The sequence below is a fragment of the Macrosteles quadrilineatus genome, unplaced genomic scaffold (assembly GCF_028750875.1).
Source record: "Macrosteles quadrilineatus isolate MER2022 unplaced genomic scaffold, UCM_ALF_1.0 Scaffold_4__1_contigs__length_99947679, whole genome shotgun sequence".
NCBI lineage: Eukaryota > Metazoa > Arthropoda > Insecta > Hemiptera > Cicadellidae > Macrosteles > Macrosteles quadrilineatus.
Genome location: NW_026542597.1, coordinates 97954288 through 97974695, shown reverse-complemented (window position 1 = coordinate 97974695; position 20408 = coordinate 97954288). Strand labels below are relative to the sequence as shown.

The 20408-nt window shown below is 32.5% G+C and overlaps 1 protein-coding gene across 1 annotated transcript in view; it reads right to left on the bottom strand.

Annotated features, from left to right (window-relative positions):
* The window catches only part of LOC128993190 (dystrophin-like), an 88684-nt gene extending 71354 nt beyond the window's left edge, over positions 1-17330 (bottom strand). Inside the window, exons 1-2 of the mRNA XM_054416950.1 lie at positions 17268-17330; positions 9739-9831 (exon numbers count right to left, since the gene is read on the bottom strand). Coding sequence (XP_054272925.1) covers positions 9739-9829 — 91 coding nt within the window. The 5' untranslated portion in view covers positions 9830-9831; positions 17268-17330. The remainder of the gene's footprint in view (positions 1-9738; positions 9832-17267) is intronic.
* Positions 17331-20408: the final 3078 nt, after the last annotated feature.

Below are 20408 nucleotides of genomic sequence, written 5' to 3'. Positions count from 1 at the left end.
TCTTTTAATAAAATCTATTGGTGTAATCTACAAAGTTATGTAGTGGGTGTTTTGTTATTCAGAACAGAATAATGTCAAGTGAGACATTCTTTATTGAGAACATCTCCTTATTCTGTGATAACATTAATATGGAAATAGAAAATACAATACTTTGTTATTGCGAGACAAACTATCTTTTTTAAAAACCAAAGTGAACTATTTAGCTATGCTTTATATCAAGATTAAATTAAGCTTCAATTTTCCTAAAGAACGGAATCATATAGTATAGATGTCAAGATGTGGCTTAGTAAAATACTTGTATTTCGGCCTGTTATATTTTAGCATAGTCATGTATGTGTTAGGATTGTTATGGTCTTGGTACCTCTTCTGACATCGACCTGTTGTTAGCATTAGTAATTGAGCCCAATGAAAAGTGGAATCTGGATCCAGATTAAACCATTACGAAGGAGATACAATTTCAATATTGTCAGTTGGTTTTTAATTAGCACAGATTTTAGGCACAATCGTAACCTTTCTCTAATGAGGTTGAAAAATCGTCGTTGATTAGGAAAAAACCTCGTTGGAATAACTTATTGTACAAATAACTACTGCAAAAAGAGACAAAATAACATGAATTGTCAATTGAACCAGACACATTCCATCTAGTTAGTCATGTTCGGGCGATCTCAAAGTGCCTAAACAAAACCAATTATGTTTGATGAGTAGTTGATTGTTGGTGGGGCGGCGACGTCTGGACTTCCGGGGCTCTGCCCCACTGGCTGAGAAGGGCTCTGCCCCATGAGGGAGGACTTTGCCCCTCTGGCTGATGATGACAGTGTGATAGGGCTACACTTCCCACTTCCTGCTGCGGGCTCTTTAGACACTCCTTTTTACTGAGACAAACATGTGTTTTGTGGTTTTTCAAACCTCATTGGCGTTTCGTATTTGTACATGTGTCAACGTTGTTGTAAACATCCTGTAGTTTTGATGCGTTAATTGTTTACGTCTTTGGTGTAAAAGACAGTTTGGCCTATTCAGAGTGATCCGTAAAATGATTGTACTTGATCAGGTTTTCTAATTTGGTAATGCTAAATTATTGCAATGTGTACGTGGATAGATAACAGTCTATCATGTTCCTAATTTTTTGTTGTAATGAATAAATGTTTAGCTATATTATCTATGATTTACAAAAAAATTCACCTTTCTCACGAAAACAACTAAGATTCATAATTGTATGATGAACTTTCAGTAGTAAACATTGTTAAACTGTTATAGTTATAGGATATGTGGAAAGCGTCACATTCCATGTATTACTGGTATTACAGAAGACAGAAGTAGACAGTAACTTAAAAGTGTCTATTGTTAATCCGTCCTGGCATTGAGATCAAGAGAAGATACAGTACAACACAACGTTTTGTTTGAAATAGATTTAAGATTTTTCATGGGTAAAGTGGTTGAATTATTGCGAATTTATTAACTGTCAAGTTGAACACAGTTTTATCGATTTCAACTTTACAAATGGATAACCCCTATTAAAGGGGCGATGAAATGTGTCTAGGTCTAGTTTAACAGTAAAATACAGCTGGTATTTCCATTTTAAATAGCAAAAAGTGCAAAAGGGTTACCACCCTCTTGACGTAGATGAGAAAGGGTGAGTCTAAATCGATTTGCCGACTAAAATTCAGTTATTTGTGCCCTAACGTTAGTTGCCCACATTTACAGTTTTGTTGAGGAATAAAATCAATATAATGACTAAGACCAGAAAACAACAAGAAATTAATGTTTCTTCTAGAATAGATTTTCCCAAAACAAAACAGCTTTCTGGGCTATCAGCATTTTCTTTATTGCAGCAATGATTACCAAACCACACGAAACACAAAAACCTGTAATTCATGAAAATAATATGCAATCTTGTAGTACTGTAGTAACAACTTGTTTATGAATTATTGCGCTTTAAAAAAACATCAATCACCCCAATCACTGTGATAGTATACCAAAGTATGCATGAACAACTTGTCTAATACAAGAGGAACACATTCAATCTCATTTACTTAAAAAACAATCAATTAGCAATAAGTTTATTTGGTTTTACCACTGAACACTAGAATGGATTAAACCACTTACAGAAATTATCCTCCATGGTGCATCAACAGGTATCCATCCGTATATGTGGCACACGCGACGACACGGTACACGTGCGACACGGCACGACAACACGTAAACACGCGAGTGACACGACACGGTACACGACGCGACGCTAACGACGGCCAAACACCGACTGAACTACTGGAGCGTCCCGACGCTGCGCGCCGCAGCATCTGTGCTTGTACGCATGACGACGCGACGCATGTATATGTAAAATATAATTTATTTTCGTAAAAAAATACAACCGACTTCAAACGCTCTAAAAAGAATGAAATAATTTCAATAAAGTAAACTTTTGTATTAGGCAAGCTCACGTATTTTAAGTCGGCGCAGCTCTATGATAATTTTTGATTGAAAGAGGGTGTCCATATTGCAGGTGACTATCTATAACTAAAGGTGTTAATCTGCATGTCTTTTTCATAGCTATGCGTTAAGTGTTATTTTATTACCGTAATCAGAGATCGGCATTATATTGGTATTAACGAGTATATTTAAAAAGATTATAACGCATTTAACTTTGAAAAGTAACGTTTTAATGCTAAACTAGCTTCTTTTCCCTATCATAATATCAAACTAAATTATTTTCCTATTCATATAGAACATTTGTGTGTGTTATTTTCATAATGTATTTATTCTGAAGTAAACATAAAATGCAAGAAAATATTTCCTTTAATATATAAACAAAACAGTTTAGTATGCTTTTTATATATTTATGTTATCCAGCTACAATTAATTGATTTTGATTTTCAAAATACACACACAATATTTAATTTCAATCGTATTTGCAGTTTGAGCTGCGCCGACTTGAAATACGTGAGCTTGCCTAATACAAAAGTTTACTTTATTGAAATTATTTCATTCTTTTTAGAGCGTTTGAAGTCGGTTGTATTTTTTTACGAAAATAAATTATTTCATGATTTTTAGTGACTGTATATATATTAATTACTTGAAGATTTTTGATAAGCAAAACTGTTTGAAACAGTCAAAAGTTCCACAGAACAATCATTATTTTTAAACTGCTTGAGTCACCTGTTCAGGTTACATAATCAATGGGTATGAAAATAAACATTTTTATATATTCCTTAAGAAGGAAAGAGTTGTCCATTACATTAGGCCTAATGAAAAACTAATTGTCTTTTCTAGATACATTGAAATGTCAGACATCATTGTTTCCTGCAATCGGTGTACTTCTACATTCTAAAAAGAAATACAGTAACGTCTCAAAGCCTTTTGGAACGATATGAAATTTATTCCTCAAATACCAGCACTAAAAATCTCTCAAAAGTGGACAATTGGTCGTTAACACGTATAATACCTTTGGAAAATATTATATGAAAATTGGTTCACAATACACCTTTATTTGTCAATATCATACAGCTATTCACTGAAACATATATGTTTTTGTAAGTCAGAATATTCAATACTAAAAACAGAATTACTGTATACACAAATCAGGTCAAACGTTAAAATACATTTTTTATAGTAACCAAAACGAAATGCATTTTCTCAATGTAATTCATGGCAGAAATAGTTTATTGATCAATATGAAGCAACTGTTTCATTAAGAATTGTCTGTAGCTTCATTTAAATGGTTTCAACTAACAGCTGTAGGAATGTTATTATTATTTAATGCCTTCTCTGCACAAATGTCAACAATCTGCACAAATGTAAACAAAATAAATGTTGAATATTTAAGGTTTTCAGAATTTTTCACCGAAACAAATATTATACTTAAACATAATATATAAGGTACCAAATAGAAACTCTCCTGGTTATTTTGGTGGTGGAACCACACTGATCGGTAAAAGAATCACAGAGAAATTGGTGAACATACATAGAAAAAAAAACATCGCCACAAACAAATTGAGAACCTCCTCCTTTTGTTGGTAGTGGGGAAGTCGGTTAAAAATACCCTCCTTACGTAAATTTTTTGTATTCAGAACGGTTAAGATGTTTTGAGCAAACGATTAAAAAAGCATTAACTGTCACTTCTGAGGATTTTAGAACGTTAACGTTAGGAGGGTGGAACGGTAAGTATATTCAGTTTGTAATCTAATGAAACATTTTTTTTTTCTGAGATGTTTACATAGGAAAACATTATTTTTTATGTAAAGTAAAAACGCATAGAACGTTAAATTAGATACATGCAAAGTGAAGAAGGAAAAGAGGTAGATTTCACATGGACACACATTGAATTGAAAAAAGATGCAGTACTGTACGTAAATATTATGATTAAATTAATAAATTTAATATTATGTCCGCTCCTTTTTTCGTTGTCTGTATTGGAGAATTTAGAGAAACCATCGAGAAACTCGCTCTTAACTCTCGGCCACTATTTATAATTTAATATATACACAAAATGTAGTAAATCAGTCTTAAAAATTACGACACTGGCTCTTTTGAAAAGCGTAACTTACAGATTAAATTCATTTCATGCAATAATTCCAATATAGGAGTTTAACAAACATAGTATGTTTGTAATTTGAAGTTTAAACTTAAGTTTACATCAAAGAAATTTCCTGACTACAGTACCAATAAACAATCATCCATCGTTCCTTACCCACCCCTTCCCCTTCTTGTTTACCTTTTCCTTCTGTTGCCTAATTCCCTGTTAATTTGGAAAGAGTTTGTTCAAAGATGCTCATTTAGGAAGGCTAACAAAGCTGGGAATTACTTAATTACTCCGAAAGGTGGCTAATATCGTCCTAGTAAGGGAGGGTAATTCAATCACTAGGCAATTAATTACTTTGCGTTGTTTGTGCTCGGGGACACCGGCTGAGTTTGCATTTTAGAAACCCCTAAAGCTTAGCGTTTCACTAATTTTTGTAACAAATTCAACAAAAGTCACACGTTTTGGAAAGTGAAATTTTGCTTTTTTTGCATAAAGGGTTTTGACCTCACAGTATTAACCTTAGATAGTTAAGTATTACACTTATTTAGGGGATAATTTGTGGGGTTAAAGGTTTAATCCCACAAAATTAACCTTTTTGTTAATTACTATAAGTAGTGAAGTAGTACGCTTATTTAGCCTGATGATGGTTGTTATAATTGCCCTTTATGTTATTTTAAGGCCATTTTTCAAACATTGGCTTTATATAAAAAAAATTCGGTATGTACAAACCGAACTACTACCAAATATTGAAACAAAAAAATATTGGGTACAAATATTGAAAAATGTCCGATGAAACAAGTTATTATTGTCTAATATATTCATTTGCTGTTTTATATTACAATATTTTGGAATGATTCTTAGTTTATTTTTAAATATTTTTTTATTAAATTATTACAGTACATAGTTTTATATAACTAAACAAACAAACCGTTTGGAAAAAGATTGCTGACAGATGTAGATAATCATTTTAGAATACAAGCAATAGCTAAAACCATTGATTGTAAATTTGAATAGGAAAAATCTAAGAAAACTATATTTTATAGTTAGAAAAAAGAATTAGAGGTCTACTTCTACTGTGTGATTTATTTATTATTAATGGAATTATGAAATCAGTTAACAACTTACAAGGAAAATAATACGTCACAGTTATTGGACAACTTCTGAAACTCTGACTTGAAAATAGAAAAATACTTTATCCAAATTAAATGTATAGCATTATTCATAAAAACAAACACCATACAGTAGGCTAGTTGATAAAAATAAAGTTTATAGACATTTGCACGACTCCTGAGTATTGTGAAAACTGCAAACCAGACAGATTTGCTGAGAAATAGTAGCATTTGTATTGCAGGCGCTTCAATAAGTCTACTGCGGTACCTATAAATTTGTAGTATTAAATTGTACCGTTTATTCGTCAAGCGTGTTGGTTGAAGCTATTACACGTGACAAAATATAATTTTAAAACTATTAATTGATATATTTTTTAAAATTAAATTCATCAAACATAAATTAATTTTCATTACTGTACTAAATTGTGTGTTGCACTTGTTGGCTTGAAGATAGGGTTGTGCAACCAATTTAATCTATAACCGCATATAACATTTTAAAATTGTGAAATTTATAAAAGCTTAAAGAATTTGAAAGTAAAATAAATACTACTGATAAAATAGTAAAATACTTTATTTGAAGCCTTAAAATGTAAAATAATTTCATGTTTTGAATACATTTTATATTTGTCTGTACCGAATTTATTTTCTTAACTTATAGCCCTCCGAATTTTAAAGATTTAATAAACAATTTACAACCATAAATTGCATTATTGTATTATATAATAAGGTGCTAACAAAGAAACCACTCATCAATTTTCCTTAGAAATATAAGTTATTTTCAATTGTTATTTATGCTTGGGTTTTCATCTAACAGTATCTACCGGTGAATTTGTTTTCAATATAATCACATGACAAACATTACAGTAAAAATATATTCTCAAACTAACAATTCACTAAAAAAAGTTTAAGCAATTAAATTTGGATTGTAAAACAATTAAAATCCTATTCTGAAGAAAATAATCGTTCTAGCAACATCCACATAACCATAAACAACAACAACAGTTAACCACAAAATCTAACTACAGCATAGTTAGGCTATTAACAATAAACAGACTACGGTAACTACGCCTAACCTCTGCACAGTTTGACAGCAATAAGTTGTGTGGTGTAGACAATGTGGGGGGGGGGGGTAAGTTGTGAACAATAATTAATTTTCCGTCAAAGCACATACACAAAACACAGTCCCACACGCAGACACTAACTAAACTTAAGGCATTAAATTATCACACATGCAGCTTAAAGTTACCTCGGAGGAATGTGAGGTCACATGGTTGAAACGTTATTGGTTTTACAGTTTTAAACATTATTTCAATAATTACAAATCAATTGCGAGTTTAGGGTTTATTTCACAGAACTTAGGCTAAAAGGTTAAACAATATTTACATTGTTCCAGCTCCATTTAGGGATCTAAAATGTTAATTTTAGCACATTTAAGCTTGATTGATTGAAGAAACAAACCTTCAGGAAAATATCTTTTTTTATCAAGAAGTTTCCCCAAAGCTGGTCTATAGATGGAATATATACTTCTGAATCCAAAAGACAATGATACAATATAACACACAGCTCTACTACTACAGTAGTCCTACGACACTCGTTTCATTGCGACAATACTTCAATTGGAAGTACTTCATCATTATCTGTTATTGCACAAAGGCACCAACGTATCAGTTCCTGTAATGTGGTTAATTTTACCACCGTTTAACCATTAAAATGCGCGTAGTGGAACAAGTATTCCCACTTAATCGTTGACACACAAATTCTTCGACAAATCTGTATTGCACGCACACTTATTCATTCGATATTTCTATTTGGAAACCATATTTTTCATTTTCAGTTACATCATATCATACTAATATTAGTATTATGAATGTGAAAGTTTGTGTGTTTGTTTGTTTGTATGTTTGTTTGTTTGAAGTTCAATTACACGTTAACTACTGGTCGGATTGGGCTGAAATTTGGCATGATGATAGCTCACATTCCCGATTAACATATAGGCATATTCTTATCTCAAAAATCCTTTCGGGCTCCGCCCCAGTGTTTCGACAACACAAGTTGGTTCTATGATATTCAATAGCATTAAAAGGTTAGAAGGTTTACCAACAGGGTGCAGCACTATTAATTATTTTTGCATTTATGACAACAGCTAATTTGAACCAAGCAGGAACAAAAAACTGTGAGAGAACTTTACTTTTTCAATTGTTTAGATGCAGTGGTAGAACATTATGGCTATGGTAGATGTGCTATACGATAGTATAACTAAATTATAGTAAACGTGTACTCTCCCATTGCAAACGCACGAGTATAACTGCAATAAGCATTTTATACTTATACCCCTACCCCGTACGAAGGACAATCTGCTAGTTTCCTTTAAAAATACTATTTTTGTAGTACGACCTAACACTTTAAAAAATTGAAACTTCACAGAGTTATTTTCAATCGCGACCTTGATAAGAATGCATTTTCTACTTCGAGACTAAATATGGCCGCGTTCATTTAAGTCATCATATTTACACGATCGTAGATGACGCGACGATTGCATACATTATGACTACTAGTTCGCCCACTGTCCATCTGTGGTCCGTTAGTGCAGGTGTAGTGTTAGTGTTAGGCCACCTCTTTATATGACGTGGAACTATTTATACACTCGCGTTTCTCGTGAAGGCATCATTGGGACGAATTTTACATGAACTTCAAACGTGGAACAGGATCTAAAGCGGTGTTTGTAAAGACATCCTACTAATATTATAAATGAGAAAGTTTGGATGTATGGATGGATGTATGGATGTATGGATGGATGTATGGATGTATGTTTGTGACAAGTGAACACGAAAAATACTGGTCGGATTGGGCTGAAATTTGGCATGATGATAGCTCACATTCCCGATTAACATATAGGCATATTCTTATTTCAAAAATCCTTTCGGGCCTAAGCAATCCTCTATGTCTTGGTACTACAAGTAAAACAAAGTCCAAGGACGATTTAGGGTCTATAAAAATAATGAAGAAAACCTTGCTATATTTTGGAATTGCTTTAATGATCTAAGAAAAATATATTACATAATTTTACCCAATTTAAATGTTATGGATACTGAATACTGTCTCATACGTATAATTACTAAACTCTAGTAAATAACTATTCCATCGTAATGGAGACAAGCCCTTTAAACAACCATGGACGTAACTAAAGTTGGTTTTGTTCCACTTCGACGAACTCGGCTTAAAATGCAGAGTGGCGTCAATTTGACTTTACAATGAGCATGACGTGAGGTACCGGTGTTTCCAACCATCAACTAACATCAATAGACTATAGTCTGTACAGAGTATCCTGTGCGCCATCTGGTATTGGAAAAAAGTAGTATGAGTATGGGGTTTTGTGGAGGTCCCATTTACTAAGGGATTTTTCATCGTATTTAGTTGATCTTAACCTCATAGACTTATAGTTTATAACTCTTATATAGTCTGAATGATGGAACTTAGTCCAACACGAATTATAATTTATAATCAAATTTATATCCAACACATTTTAAAATATCTATTCATTGAATTCGAGCAATCCAAATACAATGGTTTACTAACTTGTTTGTTTATTGTTTTTGTTTACTAGCATTTCTGTGACTTAACTTTCACCAAATTACATATTCACCTCATTAAATATATGTAAATAGCGGCTTTAAGTCCTATTCATGTTTCGACGTGTAGATAACGACCTCTGTTAGAACTTAGTAAACTATTGGTCTTTATTTCACTATATATTAGTAATCTTAAATTAGATTTTACATGTAATCATTCTTGTTGATTCCTTCTGATGGCGTATAAAAGTACCGTAGCTTTTAATTAAATCAAATCGATAGACCATTATCAGTAAACTCTGGTGTAATATGACTTACTGCTTAAGTACTTAGAGACATTTTACAGTGATAACTATTTTAACAATTATTAGGTAAAGCATTTTTTCTATGATCAACATTATGATCTGTAACATGGTGAATTTTATTTCACAGTTTAAAATATTTAAACTCTACGATGGCCTGATTTCGTTGTTTACTATCTAGTGCCTACGGCACTACTTACTTACCACTAAGAAATTCTGTAGTACGATTATTGGTAACTTACATTTAGACTTGATGATCTGTATGTCGACGGTTTCTACGGGTGTGGCCTCTTCCGCCACCACCTTCCAATGCACTCTGCGAGACAGCAGCATCCCTGCAAAAATAACACTCAATAAAAATTTATTAATGCCATTAAAATTATAACAGTAATAGGCAGCGTCAATCAGTACAACACATGGGGTTGTATGTAGCATTTTTTTGTGTTTTCAACTTGAGTAACAATACATGAGTAGCTGCAGGGAGTGAGACATTTTTTTTTTGCCTTTGATAAGCTAAAGCAATCTCATACATGGACTAGCTGTAGCCAATTCTTAAACAATAGTTAAACTAACTACTCACAGAGGCTTTTAAGGTTTTAAGTAGTGTTTGAATTGCGTTAGTACAATGTATATTAGCAAGCATGCTTCTTGGAAACCTCTTTTCTCAACTAGTGTGCATGATAGGGAAAATTTACGCATACTGTTAGAAAGATATTTTCCTGTTGATGTGCAGAATCCCTTTGTAATTAAAATAAGCTCAAAAATAAGCACAACAAATTAATTAACATTTAAAAAATACTTACATGGGTCTTGAAATATAAACAGAAAATCAAAACAAATGGAAGAAATTCCAATCACATGTTTTATTTACATTGTTAGGTGAAAATAGAAAAGCCTGTAAATTACATATTTTTTGTCGAGTTTTCAACCACTGGACGACCTCTAGTATAAGACGTAAAAATTATATTCAACTCTTAAATTAATGAACTAGGTCTAAGTAAAATGTTTCAGGGATAAATACTATATTTACCTCTAGACAAACATAATTCCAGTCTCTATTAATCTACACTTATTTAGAGTATAACTTACTACATGTGGAGGAATTTTTAATACCGGTACCTATTGTATTGAATTCATAGTGATGTATGCATAGATAGTTTCACAAATAGAATTTAAGTGCTAAACGGCTTAATTGTTTATGGTTTCATCCATTTATTTAATTATTGCTTTTTCTGAATTTCAATCATAAAAAAATGAAAAAGGTGCATTTAATAAGTATGTCCCATTTTTCCTCTTAGTGTCACAGTTTCAATTGTTGTAGTTTCCAAGAGAGCTCTCCACTTCCAGACGTCCAGACGGTTTAGCAGGTGTCAGCTGTTCATTATTATGTTTTATGACGTCATTATAAACCACAGATGCGTACACACGATCACGAAAACACTGTTAGGCCTCAGGCTCTCCTTTGAGCAATGTATGTAATAAAGAATGTTATACATGTAACTCCTTTTCCTTTGTTCGATTAGGCCCTACCACTATTTTTTCAGTTCGAAATTTTATTATTACTAGAGGTCGGCCAGTAGTCGAAACTCAACCAAAAATATACAATGTGCAGACTTCTCTATTTTCACACCACCCTGTGAGTAAAACATGTGATTGGAGTTTCTTTCATTTGTTTTTATTTTCTGTTTATATTTCGTCACCAGCATGATAACCCATAAGATCCGTGTTAATTTTTTCAAAATTTTAAATTCATTTTCTGTGCTTATTTTCGAGCCTATTTTAATTTATAAAGTGATTCTGCACATCTACAGGAAAATATTTTTCCAACAGTATGCGCAGATTTTTCCTGCTATGCACGCGAGCAGAGAAAAAAGGTTTTAAAGAAACATTCTTGCCTATTAACTAACTAACTATAGATTAACTAATTAATTATAGATACATTTTGCAACCCTGTTTATGGTTAGGTTAGAACCAAGACATCCTTAAACTCGACGACCACATATTATGTGATCGTTGCTCAAACTTCAGGAAGAATGAAATTTAATTTTAAAATCACGAAACACACTCTAACACTGTTTGAAAAACTTAGAAATTAGATACATGTTTTGACATTTAAATAAACTTACTATGGAGGTATAAACTCGGAGATGCACCAGACCTAACCCTAAACAGGATTTTTAGATTGTTAACCTTTTTAACTTCTACCAAAAACAATGGTGGCAATTGTTCGTACGACGTACGATGGAAAAAGTTATTTTTTTTAGTATAGATACTTTTATAACAAAAAGAACTGATCAGACTACATTGGAGGAATTCGAGTAGTGTGAAAAAGGATATATGATTCATTGCCGATAAAAATAATACGTAGGTTTAAAACTGATTATTGATCCCTTCTTTGTATGTACATCAGGATCTGTAATTCTTATGGAGCTGAGGATTTAAAGCTTTTTTGTCTTGTGTATATTTACGTTGATCTTAACAATTTATTTACTTGCATTTCACCAACATCGAAACTATTTTTATAAAATTAAAAGCTCTGTTAATAAGCTACCGTAGGTCTCATGGTAAGACCTAGGTTCATAACTTTTTCTCCAGACCTTTTTAAAGAGCTTAAAACAAATAATTACGTATATCAAAGTGTTTTTGTACAGTTATTGGTTACGGAGAAAATTATGGAAAAATAATTTAAAATTCAATTGTAAAATGTTGTAAATGGCTTGTTTATGGATGTATTTTGATTAAACTTGGCAGATTTATTTATTTTATACTAAGCTAAACACTCATAGATAGAAAATATTTAAATACTGAACGACAATAAGGTGTAATATTGCTTTAGAATGGACAAATAAAACAAATGAGTTCTGATAGGATATAGTCATAAAGCCCTGTTACCGCGACAATCTCTCCACCAGAAACACGGTACTACTTTCACCGAGAATTTACAAAAATTTATCTTAGAGAGTTTATCTTATGTAATACTCTAAGATACTAAAAGCCCATAATATTAAGCAATCCACGAATATTAAGCATAAAGTTATATTAAAATTATTATATCTATTAAAAATATTAAAAGTTGTTTTAATATTCCTGGCAACATCCGGGATTTTTACGCTTTTGAGGAGGGATTTCTTCCGGAGCGTTGTGGCAACACTGAACATTTATACTCCCCGCAAACTTTCGTGGCGGCTGAGGGATTAGGACGGCCGAGAGGTGGCCCAGCCCCTAATTAGCCCTCGCTCGGCTGCACTGGGTTTTGACCATGAGTCAGGCACTAGGCGTAATGCATAGTTGATAGAGTTTTTGTATATCACCATAAAGTGTATTAAATAACGTCATTTTTGTAACCTGTATCAAATAACAAGAACATTGAGCCCAAACACGAAATAATTACGATGATTTTAAGTATAATTATTGGTTTTAAAATAAGAGACAGTTATTAGAACAAGGTTACTGTTCTGTTAATATATTTAAGGTTACTGTATTTACAAACTATTTACACTACTGTTCACTAACTATATGCAATTTACAATTATGTACGGTACAGAGAATATTGTCCAAATCACGCCGGAGATGAATGTGAAACAAAAGGATAATTACGATATTATTAAATACAGGCCTACACTTTGTTTTAGTATAAAATCATAGAATAAATTATATACATTTTAGACAATTTAAAAACTATTCACAATACTGTTCAAAATCAATTTACCGTTATGTTATCCAGATCCACTCATGAGCTGAATGTGTTACAAAATATTTTCTATATTAACAGTACAAACCTACACGTTTTTAAAGGATAATTCACAGTTTTCAGATCAAGATATACATATATCTAAGAGTATATTATAAGTCTGGTCGGTTCAGCAATGTGTATGTGATGGATTATCACTATATTGTATTTAAACGGTCACTATGCAGTTATAGGCAGGGTGAATCTGAATCTTAAGGAATGATACGGTCTAATCAGCGACAGCAAGGGATTGTTTGATAGTTAATTTATTTGTTTATAAGCCAATCATCGGCCTCAGGTAAGAGACACGACTCTCGGCTTTTAAAATATTAATTTTGAGATTTGCAATTATAGCACATATCGCCAATGCCAATTAGTCACTCACCGTGGCGGAAAGCGGTGTAGTCATGTAGCTACCCAAAAATCACTGCGAGTGTCAACGGATACAGACGACTCATAGTAAACAAACCCGGCTTTGAATCGCTAAAATTTCTATTCGTTTATAATTTACAAATGATACTTTCCTTTAACTAAAGCTAAATTTGATTTTTGTACTTTGGTAATTTGAGATTATTGATTAATATAAATACACCTCCCTAAATTCAGGCTCAGAGACACCTAGTGGTGACTAGACGAACTGTTGCGCTAGACTTAGTGCGATACATGCTACTAGCGCTAGCGTAGTCGTGAAACACAGTACGTTGTCGATGTTAACGCGAACATCAAATGGCCCGTAGTATACAACGGATCATCTAGCTATTACACTATTACAGTTAATTAAACTTTATAGAGGTAACTGAATTTGACATAAAGTTTACGTGGTATAATTTCCTCACAACATAACAATCCTCCAATTGAAACGCTGAGCTCAAAATGTTCAAAAATAAAATAGTAAAACATAATTTTTTATCGTTAACGTCTAATGTTTATACTCCTTTTATCTATGGTAAAATATACCTACAAGCTGCAGGTTCAACGAAAGAATGGACCCTTTATTTACAGCATCTAAAGTCAAAGTCAATACGGTGCCGGTAGCCATCTGTTAGTCAATAATTTCTATTTTTTATATTTTCTTTTCATAAACCAACTTTCCATAACTTAATTTGTAACTTTGCAAACTCTTAGACACCGTTTCTTCCAAGAAACTCAATGAGTTCACAGGCTGACGTTTTAAGGCATTTTCTTCCATCTAAAAAATGACAAGATCTTATTCTCACTGAACGGCAATAACGTCAAAACTATATTTTGAAAAGGTCTATATGATCCTTTCCTAGCACTTTACAAGACGAGTACGCATCCAGAATGTTTGTTTACAGAAATATGGCGACAGTATACAATGTTTCAGTATACAACGACAGATGTCAACAGAAGGAATACCTTCTGGGGCCTCTCGTCGTCGATTTGGCTCATCAAGTCCTAACTTGAATCTTGGAGTTTTATGGAGAAGCATCCATTGGAACCAACCAACCGGCAAGAGTTTCCATGCAAAAGTTACCTCTTGAAGAGGGACTTTCTCATCTACGAAAATGGGTTTTGTTAATTTATCATCACTTTGTTTAGCGCCCCAATAGAGAAAGTATTTTGTGAAGATGTACTAATACAATTAATCCAGTTATTTACATAAAATTTTTTAATACCTACCACGTTTACAATTAATAATTTATTTGTTTGTTGGTAACTGTCTTTTTTGTTAAAAGTAAGCTTGTAATGATGGTAGAATTTTGTAAAAAATACGAATAAAAAATTGGTTTGTTCATTGGTTTGGACACTTTTTAATTGAACTAAATTAGAAAAGACGATTTCGCTAAAGTAAGTGGTATGTGAAATTTATTCATTTTGTAGAGATAATATTGGTTAAATAAAATACGTAAAATTCTATAATCTAAGGCAATCAAAGCTCTTTGTATCAGATTTAAGATATTTTTCAATTATATATGTTATATACCTATCTACCTTTAACTATGGCTTGAACTAGATATTTAATTTAGTTGATTAAGTTGTAGTCAATTTTAGAATGATAATAAAAAGTCGAATCTATCTAAAGACAGAGTGCGCTGGTGTAATCACTGAATCCTGCCAACTACAGCCAAGCCAAATTGTAAAGACGACTTATTGTTATTGTAGCATCTTTTATGTCTCAATCTCATCAAACATCACAATTACAAATAGGCTGTAGAAAATATAATTTTGAGCTGTAGTACAACCTTCTTTTTGTTGAAAAAAAAACACCTTCCTTAGGCCTAACTATGTTCCGAACACCTTAAACAAATGTGCACATAACATATTTTAAGTTTGCCTCTTCATTACACAATACACACTGTCAATTTGATAGCAGAACAAGATTTATCATGTGATTACTCATAACCAGACAACACGAGTATCAGCTGATGAGTTGCACGTGTGTCTGGCGGAGTGTCTAGTTATATTAAGACACTGTTTTACACCTGTTTCTGTCTTCTGATGTCTGGGAGCTCGCAGGACCTTTGTTGTATTAGTTTATAACTTGCAGAATGAAAACTGTGTTTTTCAAAAAGGTGACATTTGGGGTTTCAAGGTTCTTTTACGCCGGCAATTTACAGGCTTCACGTCACTTTAGGATGTTTGGAAATACAGTAGGTTAAATTTGACAGAAAATATTTTTCTACAGTTATATTCCACAACCTTCAAGCTTCTGGACATAGCCTTTTTTATAAAAATGTCATCAAATCAATTCCCTAGGACGACTTACGCTGTATTTTAAGCTAACTATTGAAACACGAAGGTAGAACAGAGTGAGATGATATTTGTAGCTTATAGTTGCTACTTCAGGATCATACGTTTATGATTATAGTCTGTATAATAAAACCTGTCTTCAGACCGGAGTCTACATGTGACTATCCTATGCCTTAAGCCGTTGGCCAGCCTCCAGGTAGACAGATTCTATCATACATACTATAGGTTAGTTATCAAGGGCTTCTTGGTGCATTTTCCACATCCTGCAAGAGTTTTAGGAGGCCTATAATTTAAAATATTTTCTCCAGAACAACCGTAAATCTACCTCAAAAACATTTCTCCAGACGTTCAAATAATTGAACAACATAACAAATTGAACAACTTTTTGGAAATCTTTGGATATAAAACACATGCAGAGTTAAGCGTTTGGCATGACAGCAGGTTTCTACATTTACGAGATATTGCTATATAGTTAGTTGTCTTGTTATCTAGCAGCTTACAAGTGTCTTCATTAACTAGCTCAATCAGGCAGTCGTCCAAGTGCAACAGTTCATTCTAAATCAAGCAGCAGTTAGATTGTCACGGTACTGTTGGTGTACAGGTTTGGGTTGTTTGTGTGCGCATGCTCTTGATACAGTTAAATCGCAGAGAAACCAAATTTATAGAGAAAATACAGGGGAGAAATTTTGTTCTATGTGGTTTGAGGCACGAAAGGATTGAGTGTGGTTTCATAAGACATTTGCAACTCTAGGATCGAAAATTTACGTGATAATAGAAAATAGCTTTCAGTGGAGAAAAAGAAGGAACAACAATAAAACTAAACAATTATTAGTTTAGTCAAGTAAAATTTACAGCTTCAAATATATCGGATCGTAAATTCGATACAATGTGCAAAATTATACAATAACAAGTATAGAAAAATCGTTTAAAAGAAACACTTTCCCTCGAAATCCAGTATTTGTTATGTTCAGCGATATTATGTTTTGGTAAACAATTACAAATTAATTACACTGTACTGTAATCACAATTATAAAGTGACAAAATATGTATTTATAAGGTGAAAATATTTAACTAAAATGTAATTGTTTTGTATTATTCCAACATTTTTGAGAAAATAATTCGTCAATATTAAATTAGTTTCAAATCGAACAAAGCGGTTTCCCTTTGTTTCAGTTCAATTTTTGCACACAATCGTAACATTAAGTCACGTTTATCAACAATTTAAATAACCCTCTACTTCATAACATTTTAATAAATAAAAATCTAAACAGTATCCCTCCTACGAGCATCCAGAAATTAAAAGCCAAATGGCGAAATAATCTATACTACCTGGTGACACACATATGATAACCGCAGATGGTCAGTACGGGTAAGTAATAAGCCACTGATAAGATAACACTACACTCCCAACTCCGCACGGCACAACGCGAACCGACACTACACTGAACTGCACACTGACAGACTCCTCCCAAAACACTTCCGCCTACCTGCCACAGTCCACACTAAACAGCTGTTGATACCGTCTGTCGCAACAATGACACACACTGAACATATCAGCTGTGCAAATCAGATATACAATCATAGCAATGGTGATTAAATCATTGACTTTGGGATTCTGAAGTGGACATATCCACCTGTATTGTACAGAGTGTCCCACGAAGAGGTTTTGAGACGATTAATTTTGTATTATATAGTCGATCTATGGATCGAAATCTTTGAAACTTTGCACAGTTTAAAAAGTAGGGTTTGAAAAAAATCTGTGAAAATTCCAGTTTCCTCGTTTGTAGAAACAAAATCGTCGCGTATTATAACCAACTAACCAATTTTGCTACCTATAACAATTACTTTCTTTGGTTTATTATTAACCGATTTAATTACTGTGTTGCAGTTTTCACTTGTGCCATTATTTTTAATTCAACAAATGAAACAATTATTCCAACTTCCTCCTTAATATTGCGCTATACCATTATAATGACTAATGAGTAATGACTGTCAAAATATTATTGAAATCTACTAGATAGGCTACCTTAATTACCTAATTTATCATTATTTAAAAAGTACTAAAATAAATACCTATAGTAATCACGTTTCATATACCTATACGTTTAATACCTAATAGAACACTTGTCGAGGAATACTGGCAAATGAACAGCACTCGGATATAAGATATAACTGAGATCTACTAACAAAGTGCAATGTACATTTCACAATAAATTATCTGCAATGCCAAAACAAATTTATTGATTCCCGTATTATCAGAGAACCGATTCATTAACAACTATATTGCAGAAAGAAGCTTTTTGTTTTAAGTAAATTATACCAGTACTAAACCATCATGCATTAAAGTTGCTAGGAAAATATTATTAACATTGTTTAATAGTCAAACAAGTACTAAATGATCAATGAGACAGCTCAATTCAAGTGATAACTAATAATTTTTCATAGTTAAATCTAAGTTATATATCTGTGATTTTATCACACGGTGTAAAGCATTACTTCAAAATTCTACTTCCAAATCTCTATTATTATATTAAAAATGTTTGTTGGATTTTTGTATTCAGCAAATTGAACCAATATCATTCTTTTAAAAAGTTGAAAATATTTCTCGACATTAAACAAATATTTGCTTTAAGGTATATTTATTTATTTTTTGGGATGGACGAGTCTCAAATTTTAGAGATAAAAATCTCGTTTGTTCGAGTAAAACTAACTTTACTCCGAGAATTTTTTGAGACGGTTATAAAAATTTACAGTTTAACGCCTTCAGAAAGTCAATGCATTGCAATACAGGAGCGCGCTGTTGTTGCGTTTACTCTGCGAAGGCGTCTTATTTACTTAATACTTTACTTAAGTAAATGTTGCATTAATTAATAGTGCTTATTTAAGTTAACGTTGAACCTTTGGGGATAAGCAAGGTTTTAGTTTTCCATTGATTATTTAGATTTTATTTTTTTCTTATTCATGATTTTTAATTCTTGTAAGCTTTATTATTTTGTATGCATTTTGTGTACCAACCTTTGTAATAAATAATTAAGTTATTGCACTTTAGTTGTTTTAATAGTACTTTCCTGAATCTGACCGGCCACAGCCATTAACAGCCTCAATTGGTTTGTTTTGTATAAGAACGGAATAATAAAGATTGTATAAATATGCACCATTTCTTACACATAACAAAGCCTGAATTCATAACAACAAAGTTACTAATTAAAATTTTTTTTATTAGGTTCCCTGTACAGATTCGTCACCAGACTGTTTTCTAGAAGTTCTTCTTCATCAGGTTCATGGTTTAGAATATTTTTATGGGGAAATATGTTACTGTAACTATTTGGTGCATTTTAAGGTAGGTACTGGAATAGTACTCGTATATTTCAGTACAAGTACTGAAAGTGGCATTTTCCAGTGGACTCTCAAGATTTATGTGTGGGGCAAAGCCCAATACTAAAACACCAAATTTCACTTGCAAGGTGAAAACCTCTTAGGTATACCACGTGTTTATATTTCTTTTGTTGAAGAGTAAAAACAGGGGATTGAAATTATAAAGTAAATTATAAAGAAACACTAGTGCACGTAGTGAATGGAGAATTAATCAAAGAGAAAGTAAATTTAGACCAAGGGAAAAGAATTATACTTCCTTTGATATCAGCACCTATCCAAAATAGCCACATTGCTAGACTACAGAGTAATAATTAAGTTTTACAACAACAAATAATCAAATTGAAATAGTTTTTTTAACACTGGTAATTAAATAATCAACACAGGCTAAAACATGACACCGGAAAAAAATGAAAATTAATTTCTTCCATCTTTAAACCAGTTTAGTTTAAACCAGATAGTAATTAGTTTTGTAAAAATAATAAAAATAAAAGTATGCAAACCGGACAAAATGGTTGGTTTAATTTTCATGGTACACCACAACTTGATGCAATGGGTGCGTTCTACCTGTCCTCCGCGCGCTAATGCAAGGGTTTAGGATCTCCATAATTGTCGACTTAGTTCTTAACCGATTGAAAATACATTTATGTTAATTTATTCATTTCTTATTTTTGTAGGCCTGTACGGTTGTAATTTTGTGCTGATAGAAGAAATTTAAGTGTGCAGTGACTGGTAAATACCTCAAAATAAGCTTTTTCTAAACCATTTTACTCATGAAAATTATTTTTTTATGGAAATTAAACCCAGAGAATCATAGATTTGAATCTAAGGAGTAAGGAACCTTCTTCAGGTGAAACAAAATCTTTTAAGTTAACTGAGAAATTTGAGAGGCTGTAATCGTCTGCAAGCGCTTCTCGTGGCGCTGTTCTATGATGCAAAATAGCAACTGAAGCCAGAGCTGAGGTAGAGCGCACCCTAAAGTTTAAATGTTTTCATAAGAAAAAAAAGAGAGTGAGCTATAAGAAATAATAGTACCTCCTACAGTTGTAAAGGAGTGAAATAAAACACAACATATTATTTAGTAACTTTTAACTTTAC